Genomic DNA, 24,189 nt, shown 5'->3' with positions numbered 1-24,189 from the left:
TAAGCATCTGGTAATGTGTTGCAAGTTTTTGGTGCTTTTAAAAATAACTTACAAGGAATTGTTTCTGTCTGTTATTCATCAGATTGTATTTTTTTCATCTGTTGTTACTGATTTGGAGATTGAAATACATATTTTGCCATCTTTAGCCAGAATGCTTTTTCAGAACAGCTGATTTTTCAAAAACGACTCTCTTTTGGTTTTGTTCTTTTAAACAATAAAGGAGCAAATCATCAGTGATGCAGTTAAGAAATAAAAGAATGAAATTGGTTTCATCTTGCTGGAGAGTTTATATTTTAAGCCGTAAAGTGAAGTTTATAAGGAGCCTGATGCTTTGACTCTAATTAAGCAGCTGGCCTGCCTTCCCCTCCCCCTCTCTGTCCCCTGACCACGCCCTCCCCCAACTGGGCAAGCATCAGTTACATCTGAGTGATGTCGGAGCAGTGACCATGGCCACAGTAGTCGATCCCCACCTCCAGATAGCTTCCCCCTCCGACATTTTTTCCAGCCACACGTGGTAGCAGAGGTGGCTGAGGGGAGGGCCTTTGATGGCAGCAGCAGGTCTACCTTCAGAAGAAGGCAGTGGACACTGTGCAAAATCCTGCCCCCCTCCCCCCGCAGCAGCCTAGAGGCGAGGAGGGCACCCTTGCCTCTGGAAGACACTGGCTCTTCCAAACCGCCTCCTTCAGTCGGGATTCTTCTCTTTGTGTTTCAGATTGAGGCTTAAAGCCTGGAGCAACCCTTTCCCTGGAGAGAAGGGTTGGTTTCCAGAAGCAGCTGTTGGTCAGACAGGTGGAGAAGGAAAGAAAGGAAGGCTGGGAGAGGGGCACTTGGAGGACCGTGTGCGGCTCCGACTCCTGGGCCCTGCCTTGTGCCCTGGCCCCGAGGGGATGGCCAGGCTGCCGAGGGCCACGTTCATCTCCTGCACATGTGTTCGGCATCGCCGCATGTCATCGGGTGTGTGGTACAGGCAGCCCATTGCTCCAGGCCCTGGGTGGCTCGTGCTTTCCACATCACACATAGCAAAGCGATGTCCTCACATTCCCCACTCTTGTCTGCTCCAGGAAGTGGTTTGCAGAGCACTTCTAAATATAAAAGTATGAGACTGCCTCTTTCTCTTATCCCTTTGGAACCAGCTGAGGACCAACCTCTTTAGTCACTTTTGGGGTTTGGTGGGAGGAGGAAGGGGCACGGGAGAAGCTGGGGGGGTGCGCCTGCATGCGTGTTTCCCCAGGCTCTGCTGATACCCATATGCGTGCCGGGGCACAGCGTGAGGCTAGGTGCAGTGCTGGAGGCCCGGGCAGGGTGCCGGGGCAGACAGAGAGGAGGGTGTAGGCTCAAAGACTGATTTTCAAACTGTGGGCAGCTATGTTCAGCCACTTAACTTGTTTTCAAAAATTTCATTTGCCTCTTGCTTCCCCAGACCCAACAGTATGTTCTTGTACTGGGAAAAACAGCAGGATGTAGGTGACGGCCCCAGGGAAGGCACTTCAAAACATAGTGCTAAATGGAATAAAGTGAGAGGCAGAATGAGAGAGCATGCAAGATCATTTATATGGGTTAAAAATAGCTGCGCACGAAACAACATCACATTTGACCAGAGCACATACAAAGAGAGGACCTACCTTAAACAGGACAGAATGGTTGTTGGGGGGACTTGGATAAAAGGGAGTAAAGTGAAAGAAATAAAGAGCAGCTAGCGTGGCAGCGTGGAAACACAGATGTGGGAGCCAGACAGATCCAGGGGCAGTTCCCGACCCTGCCATTACTGGGATAGCCTTGACCCCAGTTTCCTCCTCTGTGAAATGAGGCTGGTCCGTGTGGAGGGTTCTTTGGATGAGAAATAATGCGTCCATGTAATAAGGGCCGGCAAGAAACAGACGGTCAGAGTAGCTAAGGCAGCGCTGACTGATGGAACTTTTTGTGGGGACAGAACTGTTCTGCATCGGCGCTGTTCAGTACGGTGGCCGCTAGCCACGTGTGGCTCCCGAGCACTAAAAATATGGCTAGTGGAACAGAGGCAATGAGTTTTCAGTTTTGTTTCATTTTAATTAAGTTACATTTGAATAGCTCCATGTGGCTAGTGGCTGCCATATTGGACAGAACAGGCCGAAGAGATGTTTTACTGTCTTTAGGAGCCAGGGAGGATTTTCCCTCGTTGAGTGCAGTTGAGGCCACTCCACCTAAAGGGCAGGGAATCATGTTCTCCCTGCATAGGGAGTTTAGGGTGTGTGCCTCAGAGATGAGTAAAAAGAGCTCAGAAAACAGAGTCTCCCAGAGTTTTCTGAGCCTGTCTTGAAAATTAATAAATGAAGTCAGGTCCAACCAGTCCCCAGACTGTCATTTAGTTTGCCCTCTGCTTGCACAAGAAAGACCGTGGGAAGCTCACCCCCGGGCTCACCCTGGCACTGTTCTTGCTGTGGTGTCCCTGGGCCCCTCCCCACTGCACCTGGGAGGAAGACCTGGTTGGGGCCTGGGTCTGGGCCCGCCTGATGAATGGCTGTGGAACCTGCAGCGAGTCCCTTTCCATCTTTGGATGATGAGGGCGGACTCTTTGAGCACACCATCTGAGCATCCCAAAAGTCTTCCTGGGCCTGAGCTCCTGGATCATTTCTCAGTCTCGTGGTCTAGCAGCCCCACTGCCTTCCCGCAGTGTAGAGTATTTCTGCAGGCCGCTCACTGGCGTCTTCAGGAGACAGCTGGCTGCTGTCTCTCTCTCCTTGGAGCTGAGAATGGGCATAGAAGGTGCCCATTCAAGCTCACCTTGAGCTTGCAGTCTAGCTTGGAAGATATGGCTCTTGGTCACAGCACAGGCGGGCATATCAGGGGTGTCACGGGCAGTGAGCTGGCAGTGCAAGTGTGTGGCCGAGGCAGAGGCGGGATCTCCTGGGGAGGCAGGATGCAAGCTGAGCCGCAGGAATGGGAGTAGCTCATCAGCAGTGATGCTGGGTCCCAGTTTGCGACTCCCAGCTGCCTCTAACTGCACACGTGCCATTTATAGCATCACTTTTAATCCCTCCCGGGGCTGGCCCTACATGTGGTGTGTGGGCTTTAGGGGCCAGCTGTGCAGCTGGAGGCTGGGGGGCAGGAAGGGGACTCTGGGGAGTGAGCCCTTTGTTTCTGTAACTGCCTCTCAGGCTCAGTGCCAGCGAATCCAGGACTAGGTCTTGGTGACTGTCCAGTCACATCCTTTCAGTTCTCTAATTTTACATATAATAAAACTACCTGGTGTCAGGGGGTGGTGGTTGGTCAGGGTCACCCTACTTGTGAGGGATTGTATTGAGACTAGAACCCAGGTCTCTCTACCCCATGTTCCTTCTGCCCGATCACACCACGTCACTCTGGCTGAGCTTTTAATTTATTGCCGCTTCCTTGGAGACATCGCAGCCATCTGAGGGTTACTAAGGGCGAGAGATGTGTCCTAGGTGTGGCCCTCTGAGCCCCAGCAGAAGACAGGCTGGTTCGAGGATCAGGTGGTGTGGCTGCTGGCTGAGGAGCTTCTTAAAGCACATCTCCCAGCCGGTGTATCTGCCCCTCTGGGCTTGGATGCCACGTGATACTGGACACGAGGACCCGCTTCTGCCATCAGAGGTTGATCTTCCCCCTCCAGGGCCTCCCAGGAGTGGGCGGGGCAAGGCTGAGTTGTGGTTTTCATCTAAGGTAGAAGAGCTGGCCCGCTAGGTTGTTTCTGTGCTAATCCCTGGTGATTTTGTTCTGTTTCTCTAATCCGGACGTGGGAGCCTCTCCAGATATTTACAGTTAAATCCCAGGACAGGAAAACTCAGCTGGGTCCCTGGCTCTGCTCCCTCCCGCGTGGCTCCAAGCGAGGGCTGTGATGGCTTGTGGGGGGCTGCGGGGCTGCTGTCAGCGAACCTGGGGCCTTCTGTAGATACTCGGGAGATGGGGCCGAGGTGGGGGCAGCTAGAGCTTTGTGCTCTGCCTCTGGGTCTCTGAGTCAGCTGTGGTGGATTTTCAGCAACCCTCTGAACCCTGATTTTCTGGGGCTTATCATCATACAGGGTTGTTGGTGCTAAAAGCACATGTGGTATATTGGTGGTGGACTGGTGGTGGGGAGGGGGACATTCCAGATCCCCAGATTCACAAGCCCCACTGCAGCATTTTGTGTTCCTGCCGGCCCAGGTGAACTGGGGAGGTGACTGGGCTTGCTGTTCATGCAAACGACTTGTTCTTACAGAGACTGAGATTTGTCCCTCAAAAAAATGACGCACGCCTATGAGCCGTGGACCCTTGGGGTGTCCCAGGGCAGCTGAAAGTGCACCAGTTAGACCCTGAAGGCCAAAGTCCTGTGGTGCATTGGCCCCTTGGGGAAGAGAAGTGGGGCAGGGACCCTGGTACCCCTGGGGCCTCTCATTTGGTGTCCTTAGAGTTTCCACATGGAGGGGACCTGTGAGCAGGGCCATCCTCGTGTGGGTGAGGAGGCCTGGGGCTGCTCTCTTTCCTGGAACAGAGCATTTGTGCCTCTTGGGTTGAGGGCTGTCTCTCCTGGCCTGTGTCCTGATGCTGTCACCCCACATGGGACACAGGAAGTTGGCAAACCTCTCCCTCAGAGGACCATATGCCCAATAGGAGCTGTCTTGGCCTGTGCTCTCGAGGTCATCCGGGAGGCAGGATGTCCCCACAGGGACGTGGGCCCTGGAACCAAGGACTGAGTCTCGGGTATGGAGGAGTCAGCTTCCTGCCTGTGGCTCGTTGGCCTCGTGCGTGAGAAAGGTCACAGTCACTCGTGATTACACACATCCGTGCAGAATGCCCATGCCCGGGCCACCCAGGGTCATCTTGGTACCTCTGCCTGGTCCCAAGGCAGCTGTCCGAAGGATGGAATTTCTTTAGTAGGAGGGAGAGAAGGTAGATGGAATCAACTGGTCAGGTTTGGCAGGTTCTGGGACCTGTACAGATTCAGGGGTTGTCTTTCCAAGACCAAGAGGACTGGTCTCTGGGAGACAGGTAGTTGAGTGGCCCAGATGGTTGCTTGGACCGAAGTAGCTGAAATTATCAGAGCAGAAAAACTTCCTGCTGCTCTCTGCTCTCCACCAAATCATGTTTACACATGTGTGTGCGCAGATGCACACGTATATACACGTGGGTCGACTGGGCCTGGAGCCCAGAGAGCATCAAGGAAGGTGGGCACCAGACCAGCCGCTTGCTGGTGAGTGGGGGGCGGGAGTTGGGCTGCTGCCCACACAGCCCTTTCTCAGGGGGCTGGGGCCAGGGCGCAGGCAGAGTGAGTGTCTGCATGTAGATGGCTGTCGAGGAGCCAAGGAAATGGCTTGGAAAATGTCCTTATTGGGTATTTGCAGCGCCAGCTCTGTTGGGGTCGTGCCTGATGTGGGCAGATGACTCTGCCTGCCGTTAACGGTGCCAGTGCTTCCTGAGCCCACCATGCCCTCTCTGTGCTTCGGGCTTTGCGTTTATGAACCCACTTAGCCTCACACAGCCCCTGAGTGGTAGGCTTGGGGTCCTCATTTCATGTCAAGGGAGAGGCCAGCGGAGGTGGCATTGCTAGGGAGCGGCAGGGCCACTGGCTGCTGCTATGCTGAGCGGCTTCCTTGAGGAGCACGTGGGCCAGGTGTTCCGTGAGGGTGTAGAAGGTGTCATGCACGGAGGACCGGACTCTGAAAGGGGGGAGGCTTTGGGAAGCCCAGGACCGGTGTGCTTCCAGAGCGGGCCTTCCCCGGACCACAGCCCTGGGGGCATCCTCAAGTCAGGAGGTGCAGGGACAGGGATGTGCTGGGGACTGTGCCACCTCGAGGCAGGTACCGCCTCGATCCCCAGAGGCTTCCTCCTTCTCTGTCATTCAGCTGAAGCTTCTGAAGAGTCCCTCACTTCCCAGCCCCTCCCTGTCTGGAGTCTGGCATATCTGCCAGGGGCTCCTCGGCCTGCCCGTTTCCCCTCAAACAAAACAACAGACCAGCCTGTCCTGCAGACCATGCAGATGGCCAGACTGGGCGCAGTAAACGTGGGTGCCACAGCACTGGGCCAGGCTCCTGCGTGAGAAGCCTGGTGGCCAGGGGTGTGCGCTCAGAGCAGGGGCCGGGGTCTTAGAGGAGGCCTGGTGGCTGCCCTCCCTGCCTTTTGTTACATCTAAAGTCTGCCCCAGCCAAGCACTAACCAGGACCTGCTGTGAGCTGACGTCAGGACAGAGGGCCCCGCGGGGCCGGCTTTGATGTTTCCCAGGCCCTGTCTTGGGGGTGCGGCGGGGGCTCTGAGTGGCAGTCTGGGAATGCAGCGTCTCACCACAGCTCCTGCAGCTCCAGCCCCGGGACAGGACGGGATGCTGGAGGCTGAGCTGGGGTCCCTCTGAGTCATGCCATCTCTTCTCCCAGCTTAGGTTTCTGTGGCAAGTGGTCTGTGGTTCCTGCAACCCCACAGCCCCTTTCCCTCCATCCTACCCCCCACCTGATTATCCCTTTCCCATCTGGGGTCTGAGATGGTGCTGGGCCTTGCCTGGGGGGAGCTTTCTAATATCCCTAAAACTCGAGTCCTTGGGCAGGATGGGTGATAGTGGTAAGGATCACGGTAGCCGCCCGCCGAGCGAGCTCATCCAAGGCACTTCACATGTGTTACTGCGTTTTCAAGTCACGACAGCCTCATGGGAGAGGCAGAGGAAGCTGGCGCACGGTCTGTGTTCCTTACCCAAGGTCAGGCACACCGAGTGTGAGGGTCAGGATTGAGTCGGACCTGACTGCAAACGCTTAACTAACGCTGCTGTGTATGGACAAGACTCCTGGCCCCCACTGTGTCTGGAGAAGCTGAGCTGGGAAGTGGGGAGTCAGCTACACTTTGAGGCGGATGATCTCTCTCGGGTCTTTGATGAGCATCTTTAGTTCTGGGTCGAGGGTCCCAAGATTTGGGTGAGTCACATTTGCAGAGGCCTGCTGAGGCCTCGGTGCGAGGCTGCCCATCTGTGTCAGGAGTGGGGGTCGGGAAGTGTTCCGGACGCCCCTGTGTCCACCAGCTCTTGCCCCACACTTCCTCTGAGGTCACCTCAGTTCAGCTAGTGTTCGCTGAGTGCCTTTGTGAGCCTGGCGTTGTCTGCAGGAGGCATGTCTATCTTTCTACCTGGCTGTGGGGAGTGAGACCCATTCTGAGATCAGATACTTCCAGGATTGGTCTTGAGTTCCTGGGCGGGGCTGGGAAGAGGGTGGGGTATGGAGTTGGCCTCCTTGGGTTATGGTCCTGGCTCTGCCACCAATTAGCTGTTTGATCTTGGGCAAATCCCTTCATCTCTCTGGACCTCAGTTGACCCACCCATCTGTACTACACAGGGGTTGTACCACGTTGCTCAGCGGGGGCAGGACCGCACTCCTGGGCAGAGATTGGAACTGAGCGGGGTTGTTTGGATTGTTAGGGTGACTGGGTGCAGATTTGCTAACTTGCATAGTGGGTGGGGTAGCCCAGCGTGGTGGAGAATTGTCCCATCCAAAGAGCCAGCAGGAACCCAATGAGAAGTAATGCGGGAGCTCCCAGCCCCTTTCAGCTCTGTGTGTCTTGTGGGCCGGCCCCTCTGGAATGCTGGGAAGCGGACCAACATCGGGTCAGCCCCTCCTCTGGACCCAGCCCTGGGGGATCCTGAACTTGTCTTGAAACTGACTTTATGAGGAGACAGGTTCTTGTGCCCTAAAGAACCAAACCCCCCTCCCCCTGCTCCGCCCAGGGACTGGGAAGGGTGCTCTTTGGGCCAAGATCAGTCTCCGGTGGTTTGGGATGGGATGGGCAGGACCCCATTAGCCTCTTCCTTCCTGCCCTTGCTGGGCCCAGTTTGGCCAGAGGCAGAGCCTGCTTCTTCACGTAGCAGCCCCAGGTGGCCTGTTCCTTCTTCCTGGAGGGGTAGCACATCCTACTCTGTGCCATCACCGCCCCCCCACCCAAACTCCCCAGGTGGCTGGTGTCCCGGGCTCTGCAGCTCCGGGCCTCTGCAGGGCGCCCACATGGACCAGGAACAAAGCCCGGTGTATTATTCCTGCTTGGTAACTATGCCACCTGCCTGGCCCTGCCCTCCGCCTCCCCAGCCCATCTGCCACTCTGCACAGGCTCTTCACTTTCCCCTTTGTTTGGCTATAGTTCCACATTTGATTGCAGGGTCCCTTCCTCCGAGGGTGCCCCCCTGACCCCTGCCAGAGCTGAACTGTAGTCATGCAGGAGGAGGAGTGGATTCTGGTGAAAACCTGGGACCACTTAGCTCACCTCTCACCTAGCACAGAAGAGCCAGCCTTGGCCACAGACGGATCCTTAAGGATGGAGAGAAGGACGTGGGGGGTGGCCCTGGCATGTCTTTGGGAATAATGCCAGTTCAAGAGAATATTGGCTTCTCCTGTGATGGGATGGGTTCTCCCAAAGACGCCCCTGGGGAATGCTGGGCTGCAGAGCGGTCTGTGGATGGGATTCAAAGCCGCCTCCCTGACCTGTGGCCACCTCTGATGCTGGACCCTCAGTGGGTATGTGAGTGCCAGTAATCCTTCCAAGAAGCTCTTTGGATCATGATTTAACTTTGCTCAGTGTCCTGCATTCTGAAGATGGTGGGAGGGTTGCTTGCTAATGTTCCCCGCTCCTTGGTCTGGCATTTCCTATGATCTGGTCCCGTAGCTCCAAGGCCCTCTTCCTCTAGGGAGTGTCCCACGTGGCATTAATCCCCTCCTTCCCCTAGCCCTTGGGGCTCCCTCCCTCTTCGGTGTTCTAGAGGCACCGACTGCCCACATCATTCATTTGGCACGAGCTTTGCCTTATCCTGGGTCCGCCTCCAGACTAGCGTCCTGGAGGGTACTGCATCTTTGTATCCTGCGGAGCGCCCAGCACAGTGTAAACGTTCCTCAGTGGACACTTGGCAATTGTGGTCTCATGATCCTTCTCACTTGCACTTACTGGACGTCTCCTGTGCACAGGACAGTGGGTGACCTGTGTTAGAACAGTGGCTGCAGCTCCCCCTGACCCTGCCTCTCCCGTGTTCTCCATCTGCAGGTGCCCAGGCAACCATTGTCTTCATCAAGGAGCCATCCTCCCAGGATGCGCTGCAGGGCCGCCGGGCGCTGCTCCGCTGTGAGGTCGAGGCCCCGGGCCCAGTGCACGTGTACTGGCTGCTGGATGGGGCCCCTGTCCAGGACACCGAGCGGCGCTTCGCCCAGGGCAGCAGCCTGAGCTTCGCAGCTGTGGACCGGCTGCAGGACTCGGGAGCCTTCCAGTGCGTGGCTCGGGATGATGCCACCGGAGAGGAGGCCCACAGTGCCAATGCCTCCTTCAACATCAAATGTGAGAGCCGGGAGCTGTGCCCGCCCTCCCTCTAGACCCTCAACTCCTGAGCCCTGTGGGACTCCTCCTTTGCCTCAGCTTCTCCCATTTCCAGTTAAATGGGGCAGGGAGAATGCAGTTGGGGTCAGCTCTCTGCTTGTGTGGATAAGAGGAAGTTAAAAAGTTTTAATTTTTCCAGAATTTATTTTTTTTCCCCTTCAAGTCTTGAACCCGTTGACCTGCCAGATACTTTTGCAAATGGCAGGAGCAGTGAGGCAGTGTGCCCCAGTGTCTCTTGGCTCCAGAGCCTCCAGGTTCCATGGTTTCCTGCTTGTCCTCCTCCTCTGCTTTCTCACCCTTGCTCTGCCCTGCCCCTCACTCTGCAACCATGGCCTCTGCTCCAGGGATTGAGTCCGGTCCTGTGGTCCTGAAGCATCCAGCCTCGGAAGCCGAGATCCAGCCACAGACCCAGGTCATGTTGCGTTGTCACATTGACGGGCACCCTCGGTAAGGAGACGTTGAGGGTGGGGAGGGAAAGGATTATTCTGGACTGATGTCAAGAGCTGTCTCCCCAAACTGTGGACTCTGCCACCGCCCCTGCCCCATGCTGCTCCACACTGGGCCCTGGTCACCAGAGAAGGGGCAGCATTGTGCTGTGGAGTGATCCTGGATTCTGGGAGCTGAGAAATCTAGAATCTCAGCCAGATTCTGCCCCTGAATTGTGTGCCTTTGTGCAAGTCACGGTCCCTCTCCAGGCCTCAGTTTCCCCATTTGTAAACTGAGGGGTCTAGCCCTGACCCTCTGATTCTGGCCCTCCCTGCCGGCCACCTGAGACCCCCCCTGCCCCCCTGCTGCTGACCCCCTCGGCCCCTCAGGCCCACCTACCAGTGGTTCCAAGATGGGAGCGCCCTCTCTGATGGTCAGAGCAACCACACGGTCAGCAGTAAGGAGAAGAACCTGACCCTCCGGCCAGCCGGCCCTGAGCACAGTGGCATCTACTCCTGCTGTGCCCACAATGCCTTTGGCCAGGCCTGCAGCAGTCAGAACTTCACCTTGAGCATTGCTGGTGAGCCTGGGGCGGGGATGGAGAAGGTGAGTTGGGGATGGGGGAGGGGCCTCCCCACCTTGCCTGCTCATGTGTCTGTGCCTCCCTCATCCCAGATGAGAGCTTTGCCAGGGTGGTACTGGCCCCCCAGGACGTGGTAGTGGCAAGGAACGAGGAGGCCATGTTCCACTGTCAGTTCTCAGCCCACCCGCCCCCGAGCCTGCAGTGGGTCTTTGAGGATGAGACTCCCATCACTAACCGCAGCCGGTAAGGCATCTGGCAGCAGCTTTGCAGTATATGGTGATAGAAGTTGTGTATGGTTCTCTAAAAGGGAACGAAGTTCTTATCACAGATATCATAGATCTATACATGTACTACTTCGACTTTCCAGCAGATGGCAGTAGAATGTCTTCCTGTTACAAAATGATTCCAACAAAGGGAAGGGTCTCCAGGAAGGGCATCTTTTTCCAGTTCCCACAGACACACTGTGTGAGCCAGCGATGGCTCAGCTACTTTCTCCCCTCCCCTTCTGCCCACATGGGTCCTCTGGGATGGGGGGTAGAGACCCAAGGATGGAGGGACACAGGGGACCTCGGGGATCACAGTCTGCACAGGAAGGTCCTGGAGGGCAAGGATACCTTACTCACACACATGCACGCACACACACATTTTTTGGAAGAAGCGAACATTACCAGGAGGTGTCAGGCCCTCTATAGGGACTTCTGTCCTCATCCAGGCCCTATGAGAGCAGAGACCATACCACCTGTGTGGTGCCAGGTGTGGCCATGGTCCTATGGAGGTGTGGCTCCCTAGGCTGTGGGCTGGGATCCCGCCTGGCTGCAGCCCTGAGGACATCATCAGTAGTCCATCTGGTGCGTCTGAGGGACTTCTGGTGCTGGAGTTGCTGCTTTACCAGCAGGCGTATCTTGACTCTGTCTCCACATTGATTGCTTGCTGCCTCCCACTTGCACTGCTGCTCGCCTGGCTGCCCCAAAGCTGCGTCTCTTGTAATTAGGATACACACCTCCACATACACGCGAACAAGCGCACGCACACACGTGCACACACAGGCACACACGCACACACCAGAGTGGCGTGTTGGCTTCCTTCTCTCTGCCCTGTTCCTGGTTGATTCCTTCCTGCATATCTGACCTGTGCAGGATGGGGTTCCCCTGGCTGCCCTCCAGAAGGAGGCCTGTGGGCCACTCCTTTCAAAGAGCACTCTCTCCCCTCCACAGCCCCCCGCACGTCCGCAGAGCCACGGTGTTTGCCAACGGGTCCCTGCTGCTGACCCAGGTCCGGCCGCGCAATGCAGGGGTCTACCGCTGTGTAGGCCAGGGCCAGAGGGGCCCTCCTGTCATCCTGGAGGCCACTCTCCACCTGGCAGGTAGGTCCCTGGGTCTGGGGTGCCGAGGTGGGAGCCGCCTTCAACGTTGTGGGCATGTAGAGATTTAGGCTCCTGTTTCCACTCAGAGCAGCTTGGAGGGCAGAGGGAGGAAGAGGATGCTGGGGTTGGAAGAGGAAATGCTGAAGGTCACGGGGAGGGCTCGTGCTGGAAAGGGCAAGGCTTGCTGCGGGAGAACGTCAGGTACCCTGGGCCCCACAGTAACCAGGCTGTCTGCTCCCATCCCTGCAGGGATTGAAGATATGCCACCATTTGAGCCACAGGTGTTCACGGCTGGCAGCGAGGAGCGTGTGGCCTGCCCGCCCCCCCAGGGTCTGCCGGAGCCCAGTGTGTGGTGGGAGCACGCGGGAGCCCGTCTGCCTGCCCACGGCAGAGTCTACCAGCAGGGCCATGAGCTGGTATTTGCCAGCACTGCCGAGAGCGATGCTGGTGTCTATACCTGCCATGCAGCCAACCTGGCTGGTTGGCGGAGACAGGATGTCAACATCACCGTGGCCAGTGAGCACCTTTGCCCTGAAGGGCGAGGCGAGGAGGGGAGCCCAGGTCCCAGGAGGTCTTGGGCTCTGGGTGTGATGGATAGAGGCTTCCCTGGTGCTCACCTGAGGCCCCGCCTCAGCTCTGAGCCCTGCCGGCTTGGGAACCAGTCAGCCATTGGGAGGTGATATTGGAGTGGACAGTGGCGAGTCAGGCACAGAGGTTGCGGTGCCAGAAAAGTGGTCCTCTGGCTGCAGAGGACAAAGTAACGGAGTGGGAGTCTTGAGACCCAGGTCCCACTCCGTCCCCAGTGCATGGAATGACCATGGGTAGAAAGTCACCTGCCTTGCCAGGGGTCAGTTTCCTCATCCATAAAATAGGGCTTAATAACTCACTACCTTCCCTACTAGATGGCCAGAAAGACCAGTGAAGTAGATAAAAAAGATTTTTCCTTTTCTTTTTGGGGAAGGTGATGTGTCAGAGTTATAGGTAGTAATTATTTTATTTGTTGTTACACTTTCTAAATTTCTACAGTGAACATATGACTTGTGAAATAAATGATAAAGACCTATATACCCTTGCTACAGGCATAGAGATTTACTTATTTACACCATGCCTGTGTCAAACGTTTGTGATAATTTAAAAGGATATCCGAGACAAATTCATACACACACACATACCATTTTGCAACCTGCTTCTTCCATTTACCTCTACATCTTTCCAAGTAGGTAAATTGCAAAAATTCAAAAAGATTTCAAACATGAAAAGAGCTTTGTACACTTGTAAGTTGTGATGGTATTATTCCCATTAAGATACTAAAACCTAGGAGACATGCACTTTCGTGCTCAGGTACCTGGTTTGGGTGGGAAGCTGCAGCATCCAGGTAACATGCGCTCAGGACACTTCCACAGCGACGTGCAGACAAATGCAAGCAGCCATGATCAGCCTTTCTCCAGTCGGGGTCTGTTGTTCACCTGTTTCATTGGGGACACTTTTATTTTTTTATTATTATTTTTTAATTTTGCATTTTATTTATTTATTTATTTTTAATTATTTTTGGCTGCGTTGGATCTTTGTTACTTCGTTACTGTTTGCGGGCTTTCTCTAGCTGCAGAGAGCAGGGGCTACTCTTCATTGTGGTGTGCAGGCTTCTCATTGTGGTGACTTCTCTTGTTGCAGAGCACAGGCTCTAGGCATGCGGGCTTCAGTAGTGTGGCACGTGGGCTCAGTAGTTGTGGCTCATGGGCTTAGTTGTTCTGCGGCATGTGGCATCTTCCTGGACCAGGATCGAACCCATGTCCCCTGCATTGGCAGGCGGATTCTTAACCACTGCGCCACCAGGGAAGTCCCGGGGATGCTTTTAAAAATACAGAATCTGGGACCACACTCCACATCTCCTGCCCCCGGCCTCTCTGGGGGTGGGCCCAGACAAAGAGCGTTCAGCACATGCTCCAAGTGAGGCATATGCTTGCTGGAAGTGGGAGTGCTGGCTTTGATCAGTCTTTTGACAGGCACCAACAGTGCCCTGTGCCTGCACTGCTCCCTGAGAAGAAGACCTGTGGAATTAGAGAGAGTGCGTGACGCACGCAGGGCTGGACAGGTGCGAAGGGGTAGTGGGTGCAGTTCGGAGGAGGGAGGACTCCATCCCTGCATTCCATCAACAGATTTATTGAGTGCCTTCTTTGTGCTAGGCACTGCTCCCAGTACTGGGAATGCAGCAATGAACAAAGCAGACAAAAATCCTTCCCCTTGTGGAGTTCGTAGTCTAATAGCAACAAAGCAAGCAAGGAAAACAATTGAATGAACAAATATATGATTTTAGGTGGCAGCAGAGCCATGAAGAAAAATAAAATAGGGTAAGTGACAGAGAGATGGCATGTGGGCCAGGGGGAGTTTAGACAAGACTTCTTTAGAAGGTGGTATTTTAGCTGATGCTTAAATTAAAGAGGGAACCACGTGGACGGGCCCTGAGCAAGAAATGGGCTTGTAAATTGAAGGGACAGCAGTAGCCTGTGTGGCTTGTGTTGAATAAGTGATGGTGAGTGTGGTTGAGGTTGTCTGAGAGGCAGAGATTGGATCATATGAAGCTTTGTAAGAAAATGGTAAGGACTTTGGTTTGTAGTACAAGTGTACCAGTTAGCTACTGCTGTGTAACAAACCAGTCCAAAACTTGAAACAATAGCCACTGATTTGCTCATGGTTGATTCTGTGGGTATGGTTCAGCTCCACGTGCTGTTGGCGGCAGCTGATACGTCAGCTGGTGGCTGGCTGTTCCCTGATGTCCTCCCTCAGGTGCCTCGCTCAGTCTGGCAGCTGAGGGAGGATATCGACCTGGGTGCCTTGGTTCCCTTCCACACAGCCACTCCAACAGACTAGCTCAGGCTTCTCACGTGGAGGCTGGGTCCCAAGAGTGCAAAAGTGGATGCTGCAAGCCTTCTCAAGGCATTAGCTTAGACATTGTCCACTATATTCTATTGGACAGGGCAAGTCTCAGGCCACCCAGATTCCAGGCAGTAGAGAAATAGACCCTGCCTCTGGATGGGAAAGTGGCAACGCCACATTACAAAGAGAAGCAAGAGATGGGAGGACTGTTTAAAGCCATCGTTGCTAAGTCTGCCCCACCAAGTCAGAGGATGAGAAGTCCTCGCAGGGACTGAGTGTGAGAGTGACATTTTCAAAAGGTGACTCTGGCTATTCTGAGAAGACTAGACTGTTAGGGGCAAGAGTTAATAGTTGACAGTTAATAGATGACTGTAATCATGTAGGGGCGGTGTTTTAGGGGCTTGAACAGAGGTGGTAGCGGTGGAGGTGGGAGGTGGTGAAATTCAGGATACATCTTAGAGCTGAGGTAGATGAGGTTTGTATAGAATGAATGTGATGGCGGGGGGAGACGTAGAGAGAGAAGTCAACTAAGTTTTTGGCTTATACAGTCGGCTGGATAGTGGTGCTATTTACTGAGATAGAGAAAACTGTGATGAGCAGGTTTGGGGAGAAATTGAGCATTCTCTTTTGCACGTATAAAGCCTGGAGTGCCTATTAGATATCCAATTGGAAATGCCGGTAGGATTTGCAGGTCTGAAGTTCATTGGGGGGAGGTCAGGAGCCAGGCTGTGTATTTGGGACTCATCCACTTGGATAGTACTGAAGGCCGTGGACTGGATGAGATCATTCGGGGGATGAGCATGGCTAAAACGGAACAGAGATTCAGGGACCGAGCCTCGGAACGTTATGGTGTAATAAAGAAAGCAAGGATTTTGGAGTCACGCAGACCAGGGTTTTCAATCCTCTCTCTATCATGGATTAATAAATCACCATTACTTCTTTGAACCTCTGTTGTCTTATCTATAAAATGGGTATAAAAATAAATGCCTTGGGGGTATATTGTGATCATTAGCTAGGATAATGTTCAAAAGGTACCGGCGCATGGGCCTTCACTAAGGGGTCATGGCTGCAGTTATCGCCGGAGCAGACAAGGGTTTCTAAACTCAGGGCCGGGGTTGTGGGGGAGGGTATTAGAATTTCTTGGGATTGGATCTGTTGGTTTTGCAGATGTGTTGGTCAACCTTCTGTTTCCTCCCTGTCCCTCTAAGCTGTGCCCACGTGGCTGGAGAAGCCCCAAGACAGCCAGCTGGAGGAGGGCAAGCCAGGCTACTTGCATTGCCTGACCCAGGCCACACCCAAACCCACAGTCTCCTGGTACAGAAACCAGATGCTCATCTCGGAGGTGAGAACGGGGATTACTGCTGGGGGGGGGGGCAGGGACACGGAGTCCTCTATGCTCACCTCCAAGGCTCGCTTCCCCCCACCCCGAGGCTGTCCCCCAGGGAGATGATGGTGGGGGGCAGGCCGAGACCCGCTCTCAGGCACATCTCCTGTGCTGCAGGACTCGCGGTTCGAGGTCTTCAAGAACGGGACCTTGCGCATCAACAGCGTGGAGGTGTACGACGGGACGTGGTACCGCTGCGTGAGCAGCACCCCCGCTGGCAGCATCGAGGCCCAGGCCCGCGTCCAAGTGCTGGGTGAGCTGGCGCCTGGCCTCCTGGGCAGGAGAGGACCAGGGAGGGAGCAGCAGCGTCCAGAATCTTCAGGCCTGCCGCCTCAATTCCTCCCCTTTTCTGCTACTGAAACAGAAAAGCTCAAGTTCACACCACCGCCCCGGCCGCAGCAGTGCATGGAGTTTGACAAGGAGGCCACGGTTCCCTGCTCAGCCACAGGCCGAGAGAAGCCCACTATTAAGTGGGTCCGGGCAGGTGGGTACTGTGTGAGCATGGGGTGGGGGGCAGCAGGCAGTCCACTGGTCAGATGTATGCCTGTCTGAGGACCAGCTGAGTGCCCGAAACTTTGGGATAGACAAGAAATGTAGGGGCCGATTTATGGTCCAGTTAGAAAAAAAAAAGCCAGACACAAAAGAGGTCAGGTTACAGCATTAGACAACATATAAGACGACTCAAGGCAACAAATGATTGGATTGGTCCAGACAGGGCTGTAAAGTCCTTTCCCTCTTTTCAAAATAGTCATCCTTTCCAATGTAAAGGTAATCCTTTAGAAAATTTGGGCAGAAAATAATGCAGAATCCCACCATCAGTCATCTCTGGGTGTGTACCTTTTTCTGTGTACATCTTTTTGTTTTTACATAGCAGTTTTACTGTACATATAATTTTCACTTATTATACTTCCATGAGCTGAGTCATGCTTACTATAGAAATGGAAGATGCAGATAACTGTATGTAATTTTATCTTTTTTTACTTAACATTATCAAGCATTTCCCCGTGGTTTTGTACATAAACATTGGTTTTGATGATTGCAATAATATTCCAATGATTGGATTCACTGTAATTTACTTAAATATCCCCTAAATGTTGGACATTTGGGTTGTTAACCACCCTCCCTTCCTCCCTCCCTTTCTCTGCCTCTTTCTGTCTCTCTCTCTCTCTCTGTCTTTTTATTGCTGCAGTAAACATCTTGAGGCAGAGTTTTTTCTGGACTTGGGTTTATTTCCTTTGGGAAAGATTCCCAGAAATGGAATAATTATGTATAAAAGGGTATGCACATTTTTACAACCCTTGATGCGAATGGCCAAATTGTTTTTTAAAACGTTTTTACATTCCCATTAACAGTGAGAGAGAGGGGGGTTGTAGATTCTGAGCAGCAAGTGGGCTGTCTCTGCTCAGGTGTCTGGGGGAGCTGTCTCTGGGGGGTGGGACTCAGAATGGGCGGGACGATGGCAAAGAGCAGGAATGGGTTCTAGGAGTGGAGAGTGACAGGCAGTGAGGGTGAGAGCAAGGCAAATTCCAAGCCCAACCAGAAGTCCAGTTTGGTGGAAGTGGAACATTACACAGGGCAGTAGAAGGACGTGAGACTGAAAAATTAGAAAAGGAGTAAGTAACAGGGACTCCCAATGCCTGGCTCAGGCGTTTAGATCTTGTCTGTGAATAGCCAGGAGCGATGGCGTGTTTTTCAGTAGAGGTGAGTGACTGAGGGCGTTGCTGGCCACTCATGGGACTCTGGTCCATCCCATCATTCCCCAATGTTGCCCCTGTAGATGGGAGCAGCCTTCCAGAGTGGGTGACGGACAACGCTGGGACCTTGCACTTCTCCAGGGTGACCCGCAATGATGCTGGCAACTACACTTGCATCGCCTCCAATGGGCTACAGGGCCAGATCCGTGCCCACGTCCAGCTCACCGTGGCAGGTGCGACTGTGCAGGGGGCTGGGGCTGGGGCTGGCGGGCCCTGTGGGACAGCTGCCTGCACCCCGCCAGCCCCTTTGCTCAGTGCTCCCTGCCCCTCACCGGGCTCTTCCCATCCAGTGTTCATCACCTTCAAGGTGGAGCCGGAGCGCACGACCGTGTACCAGGGCCACACGGCCCTGCTGCGGTGCGAGGCCCAGGGGGACCCCAAGCCACTCATTCAGTGGAAGGGCAAAGACCGTATCCTGGACCCCACCAAGCTGGGACCCAGGTAGGCTCTCTCCCTCCCACACCCACCCTGCCTCTCCTGCATCCCAGTCTCCCTGGAGCTGGCCTGGTGGGCAGCGCTGTGACTTCTCTCCTGGCAGGATGCACATCTTCCAGAACGGCTCCCTGGTGATCCACGATGTTGCCCCCGAGGACTCGGGCCGCTACACCTGCATCGCGGGCAACAGCTGCAACATCAAGCACACGGAGGCCCCCCTCTATGTCGTGGGTATGGGACCCGGAGGGGTGTCCTGCACAGGAAGTGGGGGCACCTCACTTCTTTCTCATCCTTGTGCTCATCGGCCCCTGTACACAGAAGGCACGAAACCATTTTTGCGGTGGGCGCGGGCATTCAGCTGTGTCCCCTCCACCAGGCCACCTCACCGTCAGTCTCAGGTTCCTTGCCTGGACCTGGGCTCTCCCTTAAACATTCCACGGCTAGTGGGTGTGTGCCTGTTCCGGGGAAGTCGGGATGGTGCCCTTGTCCTAAAATGCTTCCTCCCAGGTCTCCCTACAGGTCCCTGGGTGGGGCAGGGAGGGGATCAGGCCAGGAAGCAGCGGCACAAGTTTCCTTTACCCTGGAGGCCCAGAGAGGATGGTGTGTCAGGGGAAACACCCTGACTAGGGTCAGGGACTTGGGGTTTGGGTCTGGCCTCTCTTGTTAACCACTTCTGTGCCCTTGCAGGTGTTATTTCCTCCCCAGGGGCTTTTTTCTCTGTCTGTAAGGTGGGCGTGGTTTAAATGAGAGGTTTCAAACTTTTTTTGGTTTAGCAGCAGAACTGGTTTTCTAGACAAAGTTTTATGTGGAACTTTAAATGAGTAAGGTGAAGTGACAGCCTCCTTGGTTGAAGCCACTGGGTGTGTGTGAGAGTTGGGGAATCCTGCATGGCCTCCCCCTTGGGCCTCTCTCCCTCCAGACACCTCTTTCTCCATGGGACCCGAGGCCACTGAAAGCCCCTAGACTAGAAGATCCCTTCTGCAAATACGTTTCTCTTTTTTTAATTATTTTTTTTTTTTGGCCATGCCGCACATGAAAGATTTTAGTTCCCTGACCAGGGATTGAACCCGTGCCCCCTGCAGTGGAAGTGCAGAGCCCTAACCACTGGACCGCCAGGGAAGTCCCTACCAATACTTTTCTAGAAGAACCACTGTGTGCTGGGCGATGGCTGGGATTCTAAACCAAAAGTTCCCAGATGCAGCTCTTCAGAGCCTGACTCATGATGTTAGGTCATTAAGGAAGCTTGTTAGCAAACAGTGTGGGTTTGTGGTGGGGCCGACAGATGTGCCTCTTAGCTGTGTCCCTGGCCTCGTGTCCAGATGCAGAGCCAGCTTGGGAATCACTGGCCTCAACTCCTGCAGAGCTCCCTCTGGCCTTGGTGGGGCCCTGAGGACCTGGCCCTTGTTGACGCCATTGCTGGTGGTGACCCTCCCTGTGTCGCTCTGGCTTGGTCAGGCCAAGTGTCTGGGAGGTTGTCTTATGTGTGCAGTAGGGAGCGGCCAGTAGAGAAGTAGGGCTGGGCTTGCTTCAGCGGCCCCTGCTCACACCTATCTGTATGTCTCTCAGACAAGCCGGTGCTGGAGGAGTCGGAGGGCCTGGGCAGCCCTCCACCTTACAAGATGATCCAGACTATCGGGCTGTCGGTGGGCGCCGCCGTGGCCTACATCATTGCCGTGCTGGGCCTCATGTTCTACTGCAAGAAGCGCTGCAAGGCCAAGCGGCTTCAGAAGCAGCCGGAGGGCGAGGAGCCAGAGATGGAGTGCCTCAACGGTGAGGGGCCCTGGAGGAGGGAGGCCCAGGAAGAGGGAGGCGGTGCTGTGCGCAGGTGCTGAGCGCCCTCCCGTGGCCACGGAGGACAGCGCTGTGGCGCTGGAGGGAACTGCTGGAGCCAGGGCAGAGCCGCTCCGCACCGCCCCCCTCCCCTTCCCCCGCCGCCCCCCGCCCCAATCCCAGCTGGAAGCCTGGAGTTGGCCGATTCCCTGGGCCTTGGCTTCTGCGCAACCTGGCTTACATCTTGCTCATTGGAGCCTCTTGGGCCAGCCTCCTACGTTTCCCTGCCTTCTCCCTGCAGTTCGAAACCACAGACATAATTTAAGTATATGTGTTCATGTTTCTTTGCACGCCTTGTCTCCCCCCATTAGTCTTTGAGTTTCCCCAGGGGCGATCTGTCTGCCTGTTTCCCTCCTCCTGCCATTCTCTCCTCCGACTGGGAGCCCCCTGGGGACATTGCTGGGTCTCCCCTCTCAGTTTAGGAGTTCAGGAGCAGGGCCTGGGTTTCCCTTGTTGTGATTTTCCCTTTGTGCCTGTAGGAGACCCTATGAAAGCAAAAACCCTTATGTCACCATGCTGTCCAGGGACCATTGACTCAGATAAGACTTGTGCAGTTTTTTCCATTTCGAAAGTTGTAATCGGCTGTGTCAATAAGTGGTCATACCCTAAGGGATGCCTGTCTCCCTCGCCCCAGCCCCATCAGTTCATCGGTTGGATTGTGTGTGGATTTTGTGTGGGACCCCAGGATTGGACCCCTTTGGTGGAAGTGGGAGATTGTGGAAAAGAACTGCAGTCCCCGCCATGGTGGCCAGAGTGTCAGGTCTTATCCTGACACCCTCCCTGCCCCTTCTTCCCAGGCGGGCCTCTGCAGAACGGACAGCCCTCAGCAGAGATCCAAGAGGAAGTGGCCTTGACCAGCTTGGGCTCCAGCTCCGCGGCCACCAACAAACGCCACAGCACAAGTGACAAGATGCACTTCCCTCGGGCCAGCCTGCAGCCCATCACCACACTGGGTGTGTTGCCTTGGCCATCATCACCCCTGCTTAACTACAGGCTCTGGTCTGTCTTGGGGCTGCGCTAGGGCTGGTGGCTCTGGAGTCCCTGAGGCCCAGAACATCAGAAATGGAGGGAGCTTTGGAGAGGCCCGGTCCAGTGTGTCCCCCACCTGTTGTCCACACCCCACCTCCACAGATTTTGTCATTCCTGTGTATTATTCACTTGATGTTTTATTTAGATCGACTCTCCCTCACCTTTAAAAAGAAATCAACTAAAGTTAGCTTTGTTTTAGGAATAACTCTGAGAAGTTACGGATCTGTGCTAGTTAAATGTTTTCTGAGCATAGGTTAGAATGTGGAACTAAGATCTGTTTATGGTGAATGACCTAAAATTCTCATACAGACCACCCTCTAGAAAGTACTATTAATCTGACCCCTCTGTTAGCATCTGCCAAGCCCAGGGCAGAAGGGGAAGTGGTTTGCTCAGGGTCACCCACACAGCTGGGGCCACCGCCCGGTCCAGGTGGTGGAGCAGAGAGACTCCCTGCTGTGTGACACAGGCCAGGTGCCTCCCAAGTCAGGGGCTTTCTCTGCTCTGGGGAAGGCTGCTGGCCGACTCAGACGTGTGCCCGCAGGGAAGAGCGAGTTTGGGGAGGTGTTCCTGGCAAAGGCGCAGGGCTTGGAGGAGGGGGTGCCAGAGACCCTGGTGCTTGTGAAGAGCCTGCAGAGCCGGGACGAGCAGCAGCAGCTGGACTTCCGGAGGGAGTTCGAGATGTTTGGGAAGCTGAACCACGCCAACGTGGTGAGGCTGCTGGGACTGTGCCGGGAGGCCGAGCCCCACTACATGGTGCTGGAGTATGTGGACCTGGTATGCTGCTGGCCGGGGCTCTGCTTGTCTCGGGCTGGGCAGTGCTCTGACCTGGGGGGCGGGGGGCACCGCGGGAACCTGCTGTCACCACCTGGAGATGCTCAGCCTCCTGTCCCCCCAGCTCTCCGACACCCACCTTTCATTGACCCGCACCCCGTCTGCCAGCCCCAGGTCTGGGGGTGGGGCCCAGGTTCTTCCGGCTTCTCCCTCTGCCCGCTGCTCAGAAACTGGCTTTCCTTCTTTCCCTGCAGCCCGCACCACTTGAGGGACAGTGTTAACCCAGCCACTAGCCTTCTCTTTCCACCCTGCTTGGCACGCCCAGCTCCACCCCTCACCCTTCATTCCCTCGCCCATCTAGGCCTAATCCCCTTGGTCTTCGAGCTGCTGCTTGTCAAACTCCCCAGCTCGGGGCAGGAAGGGGGCGGAGTGACCCTCGTCTTTCCGTTAGTGAGTGCTCGTGAGCACTTTGTGCATGTTTTTGCCGCTGATGTCCCCTCTTCGTTATGTCTGGAGGACACAGCCTTCCTGTCTGGGGTCCGTGAAGACCCCGTGAAGACGGAGGGTTGGGGGCTGTGGGGTTTTCCTCTCCTGGCTCCCTCAGGGCAGGGGCTTCCTCACCTGCCCATCTGGGGCCTCCCCTGAGGGTCGCAATGACCGTCCTCCTCCCTTTCCGACGTGAGAGCTTCTAGGAGGCACTTCCTATAGTTTTTAATTCCCACTGGACACTCCCCATGGGAGGGGGTCTGGGCTGGGGATTGGGCATTCAGGTCAGAGCTCCTCAACCCCCCCACCCACCCGCCATCCCCCTGGGGCGGGTACCTTGTGAGCACCTGCTGGGTTGGATGTTTTGGAGATACCGGCTGGACTCTGACTTGACAGAGACGCTTGGCTTTTCCTCAGGGAGACCTCAAACAGTTCCTGAGGATTTCCAAGAGCAAGGATGAAAAGTTGAAGTCGCAGCCCCTCAGCACGAAGCAGAAGGTGAGGACGGGGGCGGGTCGAGGCCCCCAAGGTGGGCCAGGACCCAGGGCAGTTACCTAACAGCAGTGCACTGGTTGAATGCATCCTGTGGACCAGGCCCCGTGTAAGTACTTACCTCAGCGATCACGGTGATCCTCTGCGATACATGTCGCTGTTCGAGTTGTGGGTGAAGACGCCAAGGTTTAGAGAGATTAGGTGACTTGTCCCAGTCATGGAGCCTGTGAGTGCCTTTGTGTGGCCATGTTGCTTTCGGAGAGAAGAGCTGCCCTTCACCTTGGCCGCTGGAGCAGGACTTCTGTCGCCTGCCTTGGACGCTGAGCTGGAGGAGCAGCAGGCAGCCTGGGCGTCTAGGGGCCTTCGGGGCTGGGCGTGGCCCTGAGCGTGTTTCTTCATCCTCCGCGTGTGAACTGGCCTCCTGACATGGTGCCCCTGCCTCCATCTCCGAGAATCCACAGGATTGTCTGCTATGGCTGTATATGGAAAGCCACAGGACAGGACATGCTTCTCCAGCTGGGTGGGATGTCAGGACCCCAGAGCTCACAAATCAGGGCACGTGTGGAGTCAGTGAATCTGGCATGATGGGCCCTTGGGGATGCAAAATTGAGACTCTGCATGTCCTTGGGGCACTTAGGATCTAGTGGGAGAGCTTGGGTAAGTGAGTATGGCGTGTGCCTTACAGACTTCAGGTAAGACACAGAAAGCAAGTGAGAGACATAAAATAAGAGACGTTGAAGACGTCCACGTCCTTTAGGTGGACAGACAGTGTGGTTAACAAAGAAGGTCTCCTGGTAGAGAAAGGCATTCGAGTTCAAGTCTCAAGGACAAGAAGTAGGTGAATGGTGGGAAGAAGAGGAGTTTAGGTATGTTGCTTTGGCTGGGACAGGGGCGTAGGCAGGTGACAGTAAGTTATTTCCGTCACGTGATCCGAGGGACTCTGGCTGAGAGTCGTCACCACTGTTGCTGAAGATCTCTCCACACTTTTTTGCCCAAGTGTCTTGAACTGGATGGGGAAAATTCAGTAAGTTGGGTTTCATACTCTCCAAGGACAATATTCTGCATTGGATGGTGGGGGAAGGGCATTGCTTTAAAAAAAAATTGGAGATTTATGGACCGTACCTCAGACTTGCGGAATCTGTGAGAGTGGGGTCTGACGATCTGCATTTTTTTTTTTTTTTTTTTTTGCGGTACGCGGGCCTCTCACTGCTGTGGCCTCTCCCGTTGGGGAGCACAGGCTCCGGACGCGCAGGCTCAGCGGCCATGGCTCACGGGCCCAGCCGCACCGCGGCATGTGGGCTCTTCCCGGACCGGGGCGCGAACCCGTGTCCCCTGCATCGGCAGGTGGCCTCTCAACCACTGCGCCACCAGGGAAGCCCAACGTTCAGTTTTTAAAGGGAGGTGGAGTGGTAAGCAGGGTGCTCCCTGGCCAGCTAGAGCTGGAATGAGGGTGCTGTGCCTG

The 24,189-nt window shown here is 55.0% G+C and overlaps 1 protein-coding gene across 1 annotated transcript in view; it reads left to right on the top strand.

The window, feature by feature from the left end:
• Positions 1 to 24,189, top strand: part of PTK7 (protein tyrosine kinase 7 (inactive)) — a 59,432-nt gene that overhangs the window by 27,131 nt on the left and 8,112 nt on the right. Inside the window, exons 2-17 of the mRNA XM_022581949.2 lie at positions 8,974 to 9,261; positions 9,645 to 9,747; positions 10,116 to 10,306; positions 10,402 to 10,552; positions 11,524 to 11,672; positions 11,922 to 12,188; positions 15,755 to 15,888; positions 16,048 to 16,183; positions 16,295 to 16,414; positions 17,708 to 17,857; positions 17,975 to 18,125; positions 18,223 to 18,350; positions 19,686 to 19,889; positions 20,747 to 20,902; positions 21,520 to 21,752; positions 22,653 to 22,733. Of these exons, the coding sequence (XP_022437657.2) occupies positions 8,974 to 9,261; positions 9,645 to 9,747; positions 10,116 to 10,306; positions 10,402 to 10,552; positions 11,524 to 11,672; positions 11,922 to 12,188; positions 15,755 to 15,888; positions 16,048 to 16,183; positions 16,295 to 16,414; positions 17,708 to 17,857; positions 17,975 to 18,125; positions 18,223 to 18,350; positions 19,686 to 19,889; positions 20,747 to 20,902; positions 21,520 to 21,752; positions 22,653 to 22,733 (2,642 nt within the window). The remainder of the gene's footprint in view (positions 1 to 8,973; positions 9,262 to 9,644; positions 9,748 to 10,115; positions 10,307 to 10,401; positions 10,553 to 11,523; positions 11,673 to 11,921; positions 12,189 to 15,754; positions 15,889 to 16,047; positions 16,184 to 16,294; positions 16,415 to 17,707; positions 17,858 to 17,974; positions 18,126 to 18,222; positions 18,351 to 19,685; positions 19,890 to 20,746; positions 20,903 to 21,519; positions 21,753 to 22,652; positions 22,734 to 24,189) is intronic.

Source organism: Delphinapterus leucas, chromosome 10 (genome assembly GCF_059928025.1).
Source record: "Delphinapterus leucas isolate spDelLeu-1000000601 "Yukka" chromosome 10, BTC_Dleu_Yukka2, whole genome shotgun sequence".
Taxonomy (NCBI): Eukaryota; Metazoa; Chordata; class Mammalia; order Artiodactyla; family Monodontidae; genus Delphinapterus; species Delphinapterus leucas.
Note: the sequence above shows the minus strand (reverse complement) of the source record. Positions and strands in the feature narration are given on the sequence as shown.